This window comes from Halichondria panicea, chromosome 2 (genome assembly GCF_963675165.1).
Source record: "Halichondria panicea chromosome 2, odHalPani1.1, whole genome shotgun sequence".
NCBI classification, from domain to species: Eukaryota; Metazoa; Porifera; class Demospongiae; order Suberitida; family Halichondriidae; genus Halichondria; species Halichondria panicea.
Window position 1 is genome coordinate 4,650,183 of NC_087378.1, and position 17,801 is coordinate 4,667,983.

Genomic DNA, 17,801 nt, shown 5'->3' on the forward strand with positions numbered 1-17,801 from the left:
TTGGCTATAAGCCTGTACGTGTGTGTGTGTGTGGGGGGGGGCTATGTACGGTGCATTGGCTATAAGCCTGTACGTGTGTGTGTGGATTAATTTAGTCAATAGATGCATTTAAGAGGGAACGACAAATTAAAATTTTGAATCACATACAATGTATGATGTAATCTATTTTTCTCTAACTCACTTGTCCGCAGAAATTCTTGTTGTACACACTGTTAGAGTCGTCGTAACAACAGCCTGGCTTACTTACTAGTAGCCAACAGATGCACAGCCCCAAATGGTAGGTGGGCGGGGTAATCCCCATGAATGATGAGAGTGTGAGACAGGAGCGGGTTGGACCTGTGTGAGGAGGGGTGGTGTGTGTGTGATAGTTGTATGTCAAAACTAACAAATGCATTTAAAAGCGCATTGATCCTTGCCAGTCCTAACCCTAATACACACAAATGAAGCACAAGGATTATAACATGTACTAGGGGTTATTAACGGTACAGTATTTGTCAACAAATACCCCCCAAATACCACCACCCTTGCCATCACTCTAATACCTTAAATTGTAGGAGCTAGGTGTACGAGTGTGACAAAATGGCTATATACAACCTCTGTACAGGTACATGTTTATGGAAATACTAGCTATGTTCAGAATATGAACTCCAAAGCATTTATACATGGAGGTAAAAATGCTCACAAATGATAGCCGCCAGTGTGAGTACATATGTACATGTACCCCGACAACAGCTAATCGAATAACCAAATCAACAGGAGCGTGATGATGTAAAGGCAATGCTTAGAACACGAACTCGCACGTTAATACAAAGTACGTATGTATGAATAATGCGTCAAAAGGGCTACAAATTAGTGTATAAGTTAGTATATCAAGGCATGCACATTCCAGAAAATCCCCAAGGCTAATATAAGCCCATGCTTTTCCTTCGAGAATCATACACTATTAAGCTCATACAATGTTAGCAATGACAAAGGTGCATATATAAGTACAATGCAGTTACATGTATATCATGTATATACCTTCATGAAAACTGGTCCGTCTTCTTTTTTGAATTGACAGCATCAGAACTTTGCTTAATTAATCCTAGGGGACAGGTTTAACAAAACCACAGCCAAAACCAGGAACAAAATCTGCGTGGACAGGTGAGTGCTTTAACAATTGATACAGAAAATTACCTAATGATGTGTACGTTTTATATGACTTCACGTACCGATTAATAGGTGTTAATGAAAGCAACATATCTACTCACTTTGCCCAGATACAAATTCCAAAAAGCTTGATGTGTGTACAAAATCCATGTGTTCATTCTTTCTTGCAGTGGTTTCTAGAATTGGAATGTCGTGGTGTGAATATGCGCAGACTGGCTAAATGCTAATTATTATGCCATAGGCCGCTATATGAATTTGTTGTGTTCACATGTATTATGTACATGTTAGTCTTCTTTTTTTTTGCTTGCAAATTAGGCCTCCAGATTAGGCTACTACCTAGGGAGACCTTCCCAAAAATTGATATATTTCTGCCAAATCCAATTCAAGTAAGTAATCTTAATTTCAGGTCTGGTTTTATAGGCAAAGGCTTGTTGAACCTTTTGTGGGGCTCACAAAAATGAGAAATATGTCTATGAATATACATGCTAGCAGACACAGGTACCAATTAAGCTCATGCAACTGCAGGCTTTTTATTATACTCGAATTGAAGGCCAATTATGCGAAGGTTATTAGTGAAATTTTTTTTGTTACAGATAGAGGAGATACCGTATACCGAGTTTCGAATGCGTAGCTAACCATTTGCGAATGACACTGTAAAAGCCTTATTGCATGTGCCTTTTGTTTGCGATCTATGCGGGGGGGGAAATCCTCGCAATCGAAACACGTATACGGTAACTCTTTGTGCGAATGGATGACACTAGCACGGTTCTGAAGAGTTAATTTGGGGCTTGGTCTGCTAGTTGGTTAGGACGCACATATGAGTCAGCTGGGAGTGTTTTCTCCCCGGATTCGGAAAGTCAGTCGTGACGTTACATTACACTCTTATGCCTACCTGCATAAAAAACATCTTGCCAGCCAGTACAGTGCAAGCTACATACAGCATCGCTAAACTATATACTCTACCCTAATCCAGTAGTCGGGTGTTATAAGCTGCCACAACGTTTTTTACAGTTATCTATGGTAATGTGAGCATCAACTTCATAGCACGCACTACAGAGGGACATAGAGGCAGGCTCTAAAGTTCTGTGGCTGCATTCTAATTTGGAATGCATATAATAATCATAACACTCTATAATTAATGCTAATAATCACTGACAAATGAAATCTCTATTTACAAAGAGCGGATGTCATGAATGGACATGTACACGTATGTGAGAAACGAAAAACCTATATATCACATTGACTTACTCTCTCTTATTGGTGAGTCTTCTATTGCAATTGTCATTCTCAATCTGGGCGGCCATACTCTTGCTACCTCCACCTGGTGTTACGCAACCTGATTGGTCAGATCCATGAGAAGGCGTTGTATGGAGAACATTACAGGTGTGCTTGAGCTGCAGAAAAGTGCGACAAAAAGCCATACACTTACAGTAACGGACGATCAAGTATCATTGGTATAGCCCAGAAGGTCGAATACAAGACCTTTTCGTCCCTAATGTTTATTGTGCCGGGACTCATCAGTGGACTGCACGCGACGCGCACTCAGTAAATGTACTTTGCTCACACTATTAGCGGTTTCTAGAACTAATAAATAATTACTTGCATCCAGTGTAATTTAATTTTGATTGGAAAGTGGCCATGGCAATAGGCAAATGGACTAAGTGTACATGTAGTTAAGGACAGATTCTGTGGCTGTATCTATGCTAATTGGAATGTTGTGGTCTGAATAATTATTATGCCATAAGCCATGTATAAAATTGTTTCATGTACAGGTACATGTTTTTGAATTATGGAAATACTAGCTATGTTCAGAATATGAACTCCAAAGCATTTATACATGGAGGTAAAAAATGTTCACAAATGATAGCCGCCAGTGTGAGTACATATGTACATGTACCCCGACAACAGCTAATCGAATAACCAAATCAACAGGAGCGTAACTTAGCTGGATGATGTAAAGGCAATGCTTAGAACACGAGCTCGTACGTTAATATAGTATGTATGAATAATGCGTCAAAAGAGGCTACAAATTACTATAATTATGCAAAGTTAGTATATCAATTAAGGCATGCACATTCTAGAAAATCCCCAAGGCGCCCATGCTTTTCCTTCGAGAATCATACACACATTATTATCAATGTTAGCAATGACAAAGGTGCATGTAATGACTATAAGTACAATGCAGTACATGTATATCATGTATATACCTTCATGAAAACTGGTCCGTCTTCTTTTTTGAATTGACAGCATCAGAACTTTGCTTAATTGAATGATTTCCTAGGGCAGGTTTAACAAAACCACAGCCAACCAGGAACAAAATCTGCGTGGACAGGTGAGTGCTTGATAAAGAAAATTACCTAATGATGTGTACGTTTTATATGACTTCACGTACCCGATTAATAGGTGTTAATGAAAGCAACGTATCTACTCACACTTTGCCCTCCTACAGATACAAATTCACATTTTCAAAAAGCTTGATATGTGTGCGTACAAAATCCATGTGTACATGTACATAATAATTAGTGAACACAACAAATTCATATAGCGGCCTATGGCATAATAATTAGCATTTAGCCAGTCTGCGCATATTCACACCACAACATTCCAATTCTAGAAACCACTGCTCAGCCACACATAATTATAGGATAAGTGTAACGCTAGGAGGTGGAACGGTTATGCGCATCCTATACATGTAGGCACACGTAGCTATTTAGGGCGCCACTCAGTATTTGTTTAGCAATGTTTTAGCGGCCTGAATACGGTACAAACATTACAAGTACGTACCTCTTCAGCTTGAGAGTCAGCTTGAGAGTCCTCTTGTGTGTTTGTCTGATCTGTAAGTACGCAGGTACGCAATCACAATCACTATTAATACACCTGGCAGGGAACAAGACAGATCTAGCTGACACAATTTGTATGTATATACAACAATCATCACAACATCACAACATGCAATCATGGATAGATATAATCATCTCACTTACCTTATTTTTCATAACTTGTGAATAGAAATGGAGCTGCTTGGACTCATGGACACTGTCAGCGAGCTTGAGGACGACCTGTATACTAGTTCAAATCTTAGATACCCGGAGCCGACTCACACTGTACGTTCAAAGTTGAGATGCAACCGGTAGCTATGTTTTAAGCACTGGTTGCATCTCAATGTATTCCCAGTACACGGACCCCGTATATGAGAATAAACTGGACTGCGGGGCCACACTGTCATTAAACGCCTCTACACATACGTAGATGCAACAGTGACATCCAACCCCTAAAAATTGTGCCTAGGGTTTTTCCTCTGTGCTGGTCATGACCACGAAGTGACAACTCAGCTTGAAAAAAAAAACCACACCATAAAGCTGATGACATCACATCCAACACAAAAAATAATGCTTAGGGGTTTTTCCCTCCCTGCTGGTCATTCATAAACACATCCTGTCTAGAGTGGGTAGGTAGATTTGGTAAATACTTCAGAAACAATCACACTGAGCCGGTAAAGATCCACTATAATGAACATTATAAAGGGTCGATCACACAATCTATTACCAGTTGAGATACATGGCTGGCATAGTAGTGTGGGTAGGTGTGGTTGTCTCTCCTCTGGGGGGGAGGTGGACCAGGAACTCCCTCGACGAACCTAGGGGTTAGGGTAGAGGGGGATAGGAGTTAAGACAGTTATTTATGTGAGGTCAGCGTACGAGTACAGGACAAGAGAGGCATTAAAACTTCAATCTAGAACAAATTATCAGCACTACACTGTACGTACAGTGTGTAGCATGCACATGTAAAAGAGGCTAGTTCTGAACCAGGTCAGCATTTTCTTGGCCTGGCCTGGCTAACTAACTCATACCTTCCCTCCCCTAACCCCCCCCCCCCCCCCTACCACCATCAAAAGTAACCAATGACATCACTACAATCTAACAAGGTTTTTTCTGTGTGCTGCATGGTCAGACTAACCACAAAGTGATCCTAACCACAAAGTGACCAGGTAAGCTCAGCTGAAAAAACCACAAACCACCACACTGGACAGCTAAAAAACCCCAGTATTTATTTTTAGATTGTAGGTTAGTTGCATATAAAGGCTACACACATACACAAACACACAAACAGCACTATTCATCTCACCAAACTCAGCAAGTTGATCTCACAGAGCAAGATATTCCAGGTGCAAAGATAAGTCTGCGATGTCCAGCATGGAAGACTCGCCTCTCACCCCAACAAAGGACTCAGAGGTTTGTACACCCTTGCTGCATGTACTTAGTGATAGAGTGGAAACTGCATTTGGTGGGCCGCATTTGTCAAAACAACAAGTATGTATTGTATACACGGCAACTACATATAATGCTCAGAAACCGGATATATACTAAGGAATTTAACCCACCTATATACAGGACTACTCTGAACAGGACAGGCTGCAAGAGTCCGACTCGCCCCCTACTCCAAAGAGGAGATGTCTGCTAGAGAGACAGGTGAGAAATAGTTACATCATCAGCACAACCACGTACAGTGCATATAATTATACATGTATGTATCATACATAGCCCCCAATTTTTTCCGTAAAATTGCCGTGAATTTCGCACATGATATTTTGACTACGTATGCTATATTGTTTTTCGCGGCTTATAATTGGTTGAAATCCCGTCCCTATTTACGGTATATGCACGTACATGTATATATGCTAGATTTACCAGAGCAGACCATTATCACCCCCCTTCAGGATTCGCAACCGGGCACACCCCTCTCCACTGTGGAATACCCTCAAGATTCGGACTATATTATAACACCAATGGACATAAAATGTACTAATGCGCATGAAAAGGCGCTTTGTTTTCTTGATTTGAGCCAGTTGGACGAGTTTGTCGAACGCCTCAATGAGATTCGTCAGTGCCCTGAACCAGCTTGTAGGGGTAACCTTGTTCCCACCTCAGTCAAGAGGGGAATAGGTGGAGCTGCAACAATAACCTACAATTGTGACGGATGCCGAGGACAAGAGCTCACACTGGGCACGTGCAAGGTACAAGAAGATGGAAGGAACAGTGAGATCACACGAGCACTGCATGTCGCCTTCATCATCAGTGGTTGTACCTTCACAACCTACACCAAGGTCTTACGCTACTCGCTGGGGATTCAGTCTACATACGACGACCGGTTTCAAGAAACTATTCGCATTATGCACCCAGTGGTCAAAGAAATGGTGGATGAGATGTGCACAGAAGCCAGAGAGGCCATGAAACAAATGGAACCGGAAGAGCTAGGATCGTGGGAGAGAGCCGTCACAGTTGCAGATGGAGCATGGATGACAAGAGGTCATCATTCGAAGAACTTTACTTTCAGTATTCGAAACTATTTCACAAGTGAATTGCTCTTTCGAAAGCATCTGTGTCAAAAGGGCGGAGTTAACAAGGACGATCTGTACAAGGGGACGTCCAAGGGAGCGGAGGGCTATGCAGCCAGGATACTCTTCCAGCAAGCCAAAGAACAGGGGATGAAATTGGCAATAAACTGGCAGGTAATGGTTGGTAGATTTATACTCAATGGCATTATATCTATGATTAGACACTAGCTGATAAGATCTACATGGGAAGTACATGGGGGAAAGTGCCTCAAGGAGGTAGACTATGGGACTTAGTACCATACGTATAGCGGGTAATTTTCGTGGGGTAAAAAATTCGTTATTTTCGTGGAAAGCTGACCTCGACGAATATTTTACCCACGAAAACCTACCGTAACGCACCCAATGCAGTGCACATAGGAAGCTGACGAAATTTTTACTCACGAAAATGTCCTTTTTCAAGATAAACGAAATTTTTACCTCACGAAAATTACACGCTATACGGTATACCTACAACTTACTTAGTATACCTAGTATCCCGTTGTCAAGTAATTGTATTGTAGAGGGCAAGGTTTGCGCATGCGCACTAGTATCTAAATGAGTTAGACACTGTTTTGTCGGTGTCCATGTGATTTAGAAGCCCTCAGGCACTAGTAGTACCCTCGCTATGCTCGGGATCTAAATCAGTGCCTTTGGGCTTCTAAATGCCATAGACACCTCCAAAACAGTGTCTAACTATTATTTATATGCGAGCTAGAATGATGTAATTCCTGCCTTAATTGACAAGTGTGTCAAAATAATTACACCAACCCCTAATTGGCAGGATGATGACTCCTCCACCTCAAAGGCCATAAGAGGTATCTACGAGGACGTAGAAATAATGATGTGTCGTGGACACGAGGGAAGGTCTCATCTCAACCAGTTGCAAACGCTGATGAAAATGAAAGCGTTCACCTCTACAATGTTTACAAGTCATCAGAAGCACATTGCAGACATAAAGAACGAGCCCTGCTCCTGTTCTGGAAAAAAGCACAAGAAAGGCTGCGGATGTTTCACTGACCAGTTCATCAGAAACTCCAGAAATTTGTTTTCCAAAATTCTGTCGAACAGTGAGTCCAAAGAGGAATTTGAAAAAAATACCCGTAGTCTCTACCATCATGCAATTGATGAACACGTGTGGGTTGGCGGATCTTGCGACTTTCACGCCCTAATAGTGTGCAGCTGTGGAGAGTGCCCCGACAAAACAAACTTTGTGTGCAAGGGACGAGAGTACCACACACGGGATAAGCTGACATGTCCTTTCCATATGATGGCCTACAGGACGGAGATTGAGCACAGGGCTCGAAAGTCATCATCGCTGATCCACCCAGAACTCAAAGCAGGGCACACGAACTCGATGGAATCATCACACAACATTCTAATTCGATTTAGGCCGAAGCACATCTCCTTGGAAAAGCTTCACTACGAGCTCTCCACAGAGCTGGGCCTCCTTCAAGCCAACCTTACCTCAATGAGAAAAAACAAAGGACCTCATTACAACTGGATTCCTGTGCTGTACCAAAGGTTGGGGCTGCCCCTCTATACAGGAATTGAGGATGCTCTGGAGAAGTACGGAAAAGCCAGAGACAAGCAATTGAGAGAAATCAAAGAGGATAAGCACAAGAAGAGAAGGATACGATATAAGGTCAAGAGAAAGATGGACGGGGAAGAAAGAAAAAATTGGTCAAAGAAACTCGGCGATACATACGGTCGTGAATGGAGGAGAAAGAGAACAGAGAAGGATCAAGCTGCCACGAAACTCTGCAAGTGTGGCTCCAGCGAACACAGAAACAAATCTCACAGAGACTGCCCACTGAACAAGCGACACGCAAGCAGGTCAGAGTTGTAATGAGATTTTAAAACAACATGCAGACATGCAAAAAATATTGTGTCCAGTTAATAAATATGATTGAATCACACCATTGCATGGATCTATACAATTTACTGATGTCCGGGTTTCTTATTTACATGCAGGGATGCCAGGAGTCATCCTAAATCAGAGAAACAAGGACCTTCTTCAGCTGAATCAAACGAGTGAGTAATACGTACACATGAATGCATGTGTATACTAACAGAAGCAATGTGTAATAGACATAAATGTACAGCAGCCGCCACAATGGGATTTTGTGGTGTGATTGTGATAACATGCTTGCTATAAATATTTTTACAACACAGAAACAATGGGACAGACGCTAGTGTGAACAGGGACAGCAGTGAAAGCGACTTCGAGGATCAAATTTTGCACGCAGAACGAGGCGAATGTATCTGCCCAAATCCCAAAGCACACAAGAGAGACTGCCCAGCGGGCAATAGGAACCGTGGGAAAAGGCTCTTCCAGCCTATCAAACCTGGAGACAAGGTAGCCATCCACGTTACGAGGTTGTCTGGGAAACACCTTGTCTGTCGCATTGCTCAAGTGACCAACAAGCGATACACACTCCATTCCAAGCGAGGGACCCTATTGAAGCGATTTGGAGGAAGTGAGCTACACAAATTGGAGGAAGACGAAGGATACGAGATTCCCCTCGACAACTGGCGCCAGAGCGAGGTCGTGTCAACCAGAGCACTGCAGGAAGAAGACATGGTGAGCTGCTCGTGTGCAATCGACACTCCAGACTATCTGTACGTGGAGGACGATGATTCAGAAGAGGACCCAGACACACAACAGGGTGATAACACTATTAAAACATCCATATACTGTCTGTCATCAACTGACATCAACAACATTGATAGACCCACTGGATGGCTGAATGACATCGTCATCACTGCAAGCCAACACCTTTTGTACCAGCATTTCCCGCACATCGAAGGCCTACAGCCTCCTACACTCCAAGCGATTAGAGGATTCAATGTGAACACAGGAGAATTTGTTCAAATTCTAAACGTGAGCAATACGCACTGGTGTGTTGTGTCTACTGTTGGCTGTAGCCCGGGGCAAGTAAACGTCTACGACACCCTGTACCACAGCGTTCAGAAGTCAACGATTCCAATTATAGCAAGCCTGATGTTATGCACCTTACCCAACCTCACAATCAACATGATGGACGTCGGTCTACAGAGAAACGGCTCTGACTGTGGTGTGCTAGCTATCGCCATTGCCTATGACTTGTGTGCTGGGAACGATCCGTTGGCCGTGGTGTACGAGCACACATCCACAAGACAACACCTGAAGGAGAGCCTCAAGAAGTGCTTCCTTGATCGCTTCCCAATAAGGAATTTGAGGACCTCAACAGGTGTGATCCACGCTGAGCATGTCTCCCTGTACTGCACATGCAGAATGCCCGAGGAAAGCATCGAAGACGATCCTATGGCAGAATGTGATGTTTGCAAGGGGTGGTATCATCGATCGTGCTTGAGCATTCCCAACGAAGTGTTTCAAGTTGATGGCGTCGAATGGAAGTGCGAGGCATGCACAGAACAATCATAACTCTAATAATAGACTGCATGTATATAATTAATAGAATTGCAATATGGGATTAATAGCACAAGTAACCATACTATTGATTTCTAATCGTGAATGATGAAGTTCTCTGCAGTTTTTATTAACATTTTCGGCCACGGGAGTTATTCGAAAACAATACGTTGTCGTTGACAGCGTGCAATTTTGTCCTCCCCCGGGACACCCCTGAATTAAACGCTTCCCCCTCCCAGCTAAGAATCCTGTATGAAACCCTGTTAAATGAAAGCACCGCAAGTGCTGATGCCTCGGTGGAGATACCAGAGCTATACATAACATAAAGCTCTACTAATACTAAATAGCTTTTATACATACTCCTAGTATTTACCATAAAAAGTTCTATTATACTGCATGTAACAGCGGCAATTGACTATGCGGCTTAGCAACCAGATGATATTTTCCAAAAGGGGGTGAAATGGCGGAAAGAGTGTAGCAACGTTATGACTAAATGTAAAAACTGATAAGAAGCTGTACGTAAATGCAGCACTATACAAATCTAGACATAGGCTTGAAACCCGTCCTCCCTTCTTTTGGGTGGACGGGCAACGGTTAGGGTTAGAGGCGTATATAGGAGCAGTATGGAAGCAATATCACCCCATCATGCATTTTGTGGTTTGCAGGACAACTCTCACACGGCAACTTGCCAGTATTGGTGCTGCGTGAATGCTAGATAGGGCTGCAACCCGTCTCCCTTTTTGGAGGCGGACCACGCCCATCTACCCCCTACCTTGGGCAGCAGCCATTCCATTGAGGTTCTTCTCAATAAAGAGATGAGGTCCATCCCAATCACAATCCTCAGACCACCGCCTTTGGGTATCACAAATGAATGAGTAGCCAGCCCAGCAGACAATGGTGGAGACACTGCTCTGCCCTCAGGGGTTGTCTTGTGTTGGAGAGAAGACACAATAATATACATATAACCTCCAATACGTGTATTTTTACCCTCCAATGCACGTGTACTTCCTCACCTGTGATACTCTGTAGAGTGCTGTCTTTGTCTATTTAGCACTGCCCTAAGGTATAGTATAGTAGCTAGCTACCTGGACCCTAGGCCGTACTTATTTGTATAAAAAATTATTTGTATTTCTATATAAAGCACAGAGCCCAGCCCCTTTTTTCTGAGCTGACCTCTGACCCGTTTTATCTCGCTGACCTCTGAACTCCAGTACTACGTCATCCGGATGCCCAGCCCATCTGACCTCTGACCCAGACATGTCGTCATCCGGATTCTCATTTGCAAGCCCAACCCTTTTCCAAACTGACCTTCATACCTAGCACCCTTTACCCACTCACCAGACCACGCCCAGCTACTTTCGGCCTTCATATCTAGAGAACCAAGCAAGGCACTGAAAATCCAAGACCAGCACTAGAGAGCACTAATCAAGGTCTATCATCAGGTATATTAAAACATTTGCCGTAAATCGGATCGCTGGCTATACCTTAATTTTGAGCGACCTCGGACAACCGCGGTTTTGTGTGAACACATGCGGCGGTGACTATTACTGGTAGCGGCCACATTACTAGGCCTTTACCCACTCGCCAGACCACGCCCAGCTACTTTCGGCCTTCATATCTAGAGAACCAAACAAGGCACTGGAAATCCAAGACCACCACTAGAGAGCACTAATCAAGATCTATCATCAGATATATTAAAAACATCTGCCGTAATCGGATCGCTGGCTATATAGCCAGCGATCCGATTACGGCAGATGTTTTTAATATTTAAATAATTTTATATTATATTTTTTAATATTTAAATAATTTTTAATATTTAAATAGACCTGACCTATTTTTAATAGACCTGAGGGGAGGGTTAGTAACAATGAACAAAGGACCATACGAGTACGTCCGGTCCGGGTGGTACAGTATTTAAAACACGCACTCAAAGTAATGCCACATTCAAACAATTAAACAGCAGACGCCCTCACTGCAACGCGATCACCCACTCACTTGTTAATGTGCTGGCTGCACTCTCCTGGTCTGTGTGACCACCCTCCAGGTCTCCTGAGAGTAGAGCCATCACACTCTCAGACCGGAGGGGAGGGTTAGTAACAATGAACAAAGGACCATACGAGTACGTCCGGTCCGGGTGGTACAGTATTTAAAACACGCACTCAAAGTAATGCCACATTCAAACAATTAAACAGCAGACGCCCTCACTGCAACGCGATCACCCACTCACTTGTTAATGTGCTGGCTGCACTCTCCTGGTCTGTGTGACCACCCTCCAGGTCTCCTGAGAGTAGAACCATCACACTCTCAGACCTGAGGGGAGGGTTAGTAACAATGAACAAAGGACCATACGAGTACGTCCGGTCCGGGTGGTACAGTATTTAAAACACGCACTCAAAGTAATGCCACATTCAAACAATTAAACAGCAGACGCCCTCACTGCAACGCGATCACCCACTCACTTGTTAATGTGCTGGCTGCACTCTCCTGGTCTGTGTGACCACCCTCCAGGTCTCCTGAGTAGAGCCTCACACCCTCAGTCACATAATACCTGAGGGGAGGGTTAGTAACAATGAACAAAGGACCCTCAGAAAAAAGCATACAAAGGGGTTGTAAATGGTAAGCAAATAAACACATCCTCTACTCTACTAGAGTGGGTATTTGGTAGAGTGCAACAGTCACACTGAGCCAAAACAGACGGTAAAGATCCACTAGATAATAAACATTAAGTGAGACATGACTGCACAGTACTCACCGATTTTGTAGCTGGTCACGAGTTCCTTCGCTACTTGTTCCCCTCTCTCCGATCTTACTGAGATGATCAGCCAGCTCCCTCCATGTTGGTCCAGACGCTCCAAATGACAGTTCTTCCTGGATACTGAACTCATCAGGGAGGTTGTATAAAGACGAGGAGAAAAGTGTGCGAGCCACAGGATCCTTGCCAGTCCTAACCCTAATTACGAGTGGAGTGTAACCCTCAAAATAACGACATAATGAATGGCTATATACAACCTAGGGTTTTCCTCTGTGCTGCCCAGGTAAAAGCTCAATAAACGCCCATGTATGGGCGTGGCACTGTGGGTGGTAGACACGTGGAACTAGTGGGAAGCATGGCAGCATAGATACATGTGTACTATGGAGCCAGGTAGAGCAATACTTACGGTGTGTGACCTCTGTAGGCCTCTGTAGGGAAGAAGGATTCAAAGTACTGCTAACTGAATAGCTAGCCATACTTCAGTTTGTTAGCCACGTGTTCAAATAAACGCCCTCACATTAATCTACACCCACTACCGGATGTTCAATAACCGCCCGTTTCGCCCATCTCGTTTAAACGCCCTCTGCCCTCTCCTCTCTACAGACTTCTCTTAGGAAATAAACGCCCGGGCGTTTAATCAAGCAAATACAGTACTCACCTTGCTCACCTTCACCTTACTCACCTCCTTCACAGGAGGAGAGTGCCTTTGACCTGTCGCAGAGTCCTAACCACATTTAGGAGACACGTACATTACACACTACACTACACTACACTACACAATTATTATGACAAAGACTGGTATACAATAAATGCAGTATAGTATGTATGGTTGGTGAGTTGAAGTGCGGTCAATCATGCATTAGTGAAGTATAATTATACGTACATACGTACGTACAGTGCAGTGTGCGCATGAGATGGTCATGGCTGGTTGCACTTCAACTTCTAACTGCTGCTAACTGCTGCTAACCAACCTGAACGGTGGCACACATGAGGGGGTGGCAGCTGTATACAAGTACACATGTACGTATGCCACAACAATTATACAGTACATATGACTATATGACAGTTGTTTCATTCAACAGGGCACAGCAACTAACTTTGATCGCACAAGATCAATCAATCGATTGATCAGATGTTTGTGGACCAAAATCCATAGTCGCTTACCTTGCTGTAGTGTAGATCTAGTGTAGATCTAGGAGCGCTTGCAAACTGCTTCGACTATATAAAAAGCACTCGACCTCTCTGGCCCCCCCCCAGTCATCCTGATTATGGCCGCGGCTTAGATGGCAAGCCCCGGATTGATTCGAATAGCCGCTGCTATTATTACAGTGGCCGCGGCTTTCCCCATTCATCCGGATCATGGCCGCGACTTTAGATGGCAAGCCCCGAATAATCCGCGGATTGATTCGAATAGCCGCGGTTATTTATTATAGTGGCCGCGGCTTGCCCATTCATCCGGATCATGGCCGCGACTTAGATGGCAAGCCGCGGATTGATTCGAATAGCCGCGGTTATTATTACAGTGGCCGCGGATTCATCCGGATCATGGCCGCGGCGTAGATGGAATAATCCGCGGATTGATTCGAATAGCCGCTGCTATTATTACAGTGGCCGCGGCTTGCCCCATTCATCCGGATCATGGCCGCGACTTAGATGGAAAGCCCCGGATAATCCGCGGATTGGTTCGAATAGCCGCGGCTATTATTCAGTGGCCGCGGCTTGCTTCGGACTTATTAGAGTGCCGATCCTTTCTTGCCCCGTAGTTCTCGAGCTAGAGATGTTCAGCTCTCAAGAGTTGTACTGATGGATTAATCACGTCCTACTAAGTCAGCAGAGCCACTTTTTAGAGCAAAACAGATTCTGTGACATCATAATACGACACGTGACGTCACTTTTGATCATGTGAGTTGTCCTACCTTAAAGGAAGCCTAAGTGATCTATTATAGGTAGTATTTCACGAATGGTGATATTAACAGGAAGGTTTCCATATGCTGATTCAGCAGTTTCGAATTATGAACGCCCTCCATATTTTTATTCATGTCCACATGACCATGGTGTACTGTATAAGCAAGTTTAGATCTGATTTTATGGCTGAGTTAGTGGCTCATAGTATGGCTTCATCGTTTGGAGGAGGCTTGCACAACATGGGCAATACATGCTTTGCAAACTCTGTACTTCAGGGTATGTTTTATACATCTCGTATACAGAAGGTATTGTGTGATGAACGAGTACCACATGGTAAGGAGAATATTAATAATGCACATTCAATTGTTCATGTAAAATTTGTAACAGACATAGTCAGGGAAGTGAACAGTTATGCATGGTGTGCACACTTAAAAGCCTGTACGACGAATGTCAGACGAGATCCCAAGTTCATCCCAAGTTCATCCCTCTGGCATATACTCTCAGCTGAAAAGTAAGGAAGGAAATAATGACATTGTACGTTAGTGCATACAAGCTGCTTACTTTTTATTGAATATACCGAAGGTTTGATGCATCACTGGCAGCCATGCAGGTAATCAAGAAGATGCTCACGAGTTCATGTTGGCAATTCTTGACAGAATAAACAGCCACCTAGTTGTAGACGAGAAGTAAGTGAAGTAAGTGTAGATATTAATTACACTCAGTCAGTATTGCAAACATCACATGCACAGCATGACTCAGTCAGCAATGGATAAAGTAATGGCAACTCTCTTATCGACCACTGGTATGCTTTAAATATTGATAGTACGTGACTATACTTGTTCCTTCAGTTAAATGCAGTGAGTGTGAGCAAGTTTCTACTACATCTATGGTTTCTAGCCACATTCTAATTGTACGTAAGAATAATAATTATAGGGAATTATAATGATCACAGGGAGAAAGTATAGAGAAGTGCATTGAAGCTACTTTTAGCGAGGTGCACCTCAGTGGGTGTAATCATGTAACAGGTATAATTATTAGAAGATTATAAGAGACGTGTGAAAACACAAAACATTATCCTTCAGAGTACAAAGGTACACAATGTAGGAAATGAGTGTATCTCACAAGGTGAGATGGTTGCCTATCATATAAAAACTTTTATTTACATACTATATGTCATTAGAATTGATACTACAGGGGCGGATACAGGAAAAACAAAAGGGGGGGGCTAGCTAGAAAGGGGCGAAGCCCCGTAGGAGAGCCGCCCAGGGCAGCCTCGCCGGAGGCGATTTTTTTCAAGATTTGACCTTTGAACTTTCATATTAATGAGTAGAATACGTTGACCTCTGCACTTACTTTTAATACTATGGTGATACTGTACTGATCAGATGTACGTACGTAAGTACAGCTAGCTAGCTAGCTAGGTACGTCCAGCTAGCTACCCTAGATCCTTTATACTCCTAGTAGCTGTTGTCTAGCATCTCTCAAGTGATTTCAAGTGAGTCTACAGATGCATAATTGGTGGTAAAATTGTTGTAGAGTCAGACTACAACACATGGTAGTTTTTTCAAAAGGGGGGGGCTTCAGCCCCTCAAAATCCCTCAAAATCACCCCTGGATCCGCCCCTGTACTACTGTGCTGCAAGGATGTACCTACACTGCATTAGGGTATGTAATGGTGGTAAGTACGTTCAAGAATCTGAGATAAAGGGTAACTTGCCTGATGAAGTGGTGGACGAAGATTTGATCAGTATCCAATCTTACTTCTCTAAGAAACTCCTGGATAAAAAAGGTACAATAATTTGGTATTGATTATTGCTCTTCTTAGTTCAAGCAAAGAGAACAGAATGGAAAGAGAACAGAATGGAAATGTGGAGCCATTACGTCAAAGTGGAACATGGTTATGTGTGATTCATGTTTTGTCTGGTATCATTGGTAAGTTTGGGACCGAAGAATAAAAATTAATGTAGCTACTACATACATTTTTAATAACTATCTCTTGTATAGGTCTTGCACTGACATTGAAGTAGAGAAGAATACTCCTTCAGAAGATACAGATTGGTACTGCAGGAACTGTGCAAAGAAAATCAGATTTTTATAATAATAAATTTTATTTAATATTAATTTTTGTAGACTACTTTTTACTATCTATTCCATAGCCCTCCATCTTCTTACCTTCTTCACAGTACACAGTAGACTGGAGTAGTGTAGATGAGCTAGTACAGTCTCAGTGTGTCAGCATATGGAAACCTTCCTGTTATTAGTCGCTTTCGTCTTTCACTTAGTATTCGTCTGTATCGATCTAAGGCTTGATCCAACTTATTAGTAGCCTTATAAGAAGCTTTCCTCCTTTAATTTAGTACTGGTATCATTGCCATTGTGCTTAGTAGTAACAGGCCTGATGGGATGGGTGATCACATCATGGAGGGCCCAAGGAAACTGCGTGGAATTGTCGTATAACATTTATATTGATGGTTCCCCCAGATGGTGGTAAGTGTCGGAGGCCTGAGAAACGCTAGTCTATTGGCTAGGATGTAAGTGACATTGATATTGTGTCTATCTTAACTTACTACTTATCTGTAGGTTGTTATGGAGTGTTTATGAGGACAAGTGGCACGGGATACGTACATCTAAAGAAACAAGAGTGGATCTGCGCCAAGCTAGCTAGCTAGATAGCTGCTCTTTCTAATGTATTTCTGTTGCTAAATTATGTTTGTTAAGAAGTGGAGCTATAATATACCTGGCTCCTCTTGATGATTGTAAGTACTGGGCTGATGAAATAGTCCTGTACAAGTTGTCATCTTTTATTTGTTAAAAATAATTAACAATAATAGGGAAATTCCCAGGGAATTTCCCCTCACGTAGACAGTAAATTTCATTGTAAAAATGAACGTTCGGTGAGTTTCTTCAACGTCCGCGCTTGACCTGTTTAAAGCTTCGTAGAGACCCAAATTTTTACAGGTAGGTAGAGGAAGGGTTGAAGTTAGCACCTGTGAAAAAAAAATTTGTTGCCCATGTTTTTCATTTCTACTAAATTGGCCTATAGCTTAATTTAATTATTGCCGCGTTAAGGTCCGTTTTCATTGGCCCTGTCACATTTGACTCATTTGACTCTGACAATCGCGACTGATTATTATCACCAAGTCAACTCTGCACAAGCAACTCTGCACAAGTCAACTCTGCACGCACAAACTGAATGATGGATTGTCAGCAAAT

The 17,801-nt window shown here is 42.9% G+C and overlaps 2 protein-coding genes and 1 long non-coding RNA gene across 9 annotated transcripts in view; 2 read left to right on the plus strand and 1 right to left on the minus strand.

Annotated features, from left to right (window-relative positions):
* Window positions 1–13,345, minus strand: part of LOC135332172 (uncharacterized) — a 30,126-nt gene extending 16,781 nt beyond the window's left edge. For 2 of the 4 annotated variants that reach the window (XR_010393121.1, XM_064527525.1), the window contains exons 1-3: window positions 12,685–13,345; window positions 12,392–12,480; window positions 11,928–12,242 (exon numbers count right to left, since the gene is read on the minus strand). Coding sequence is in view for 1 of the 4 variants with exons in the window: in XM_064527525.1 (XP_064383595.1) it covers window positions 11,928–11,997 (70 nt within the window). In the remaining 3 variants the exon portion in view is untranslated. Of the gene's footprint in view, window positions 1–181; window positions 337–3,356; window positions 3,470–3,933; window positions 4,050–11,927; window positions 12,243–12,391; window positions 12,481–12,684 lie in introns of those variants that run through there. The other 2 variants (XR_010393122.1, XM_064527526.1) reach the window with 2 other exon arrangements.
* On the plus strand, window positions 5,078–10,068 carry LOC135332171 (uncharacterized). Its single transcript, XM_064527523.1, has 6 exons — window positions 5,078–5,381; window positions 5,541–5,618; window positions 5,867–6,658; window positions 7,305–8,356; window positions 8,495–8,554; window positions 8,696–10,068. Exons 1-6 carry the CDS (start codon window positions 5,334–5,336, stop codon window positions 9,945–9,947), a joined length of 3,282 nt encoding a protein of 1,093 aa, XP_064383593.1. The 5' UTR covers window positions 5,078–5,333; the 3' UTR covers window positions 9,948–10,068.
* A 916-nt stretch (window positions 13,346–14,261) lies between the features above and the next one.
* Window positions 14,262–17,287, plus strand: LOC135332175 (uncharacterized). Of its 4 annotated transcripts, none has more exons than XR_010393125.1 (6): window positions 14,262–14,922; window positions 14,977–15,100; window positions 15,192–15,275; window positions 15,339–16,377; window positions 16,414–17,119; window positions 17,169–17,287. It is a non-coding gene; the product is annotated as an uncharacterized LOC135332175 (long non-coding RNA). The 4 variants fall into 4 exon arrangements; XR_010393126.1 differs by lacking the exon at window positions 17,169–17,287 and having other exon boundaries at window positions 15,339–15,391; window positions 15,438–16,377; window positions 16,414–16,538; XR_010393123.1 differs by lacking the exon at window positions 17,169–17,287 and having other exon boundaries at window positions 15,339–15,391; window positions 15,542–16,377; window positions 16,414–16,538.
* The last annotated feature ends 514 nt before the right edge of the window (window positions 17,288–17,801 follow it).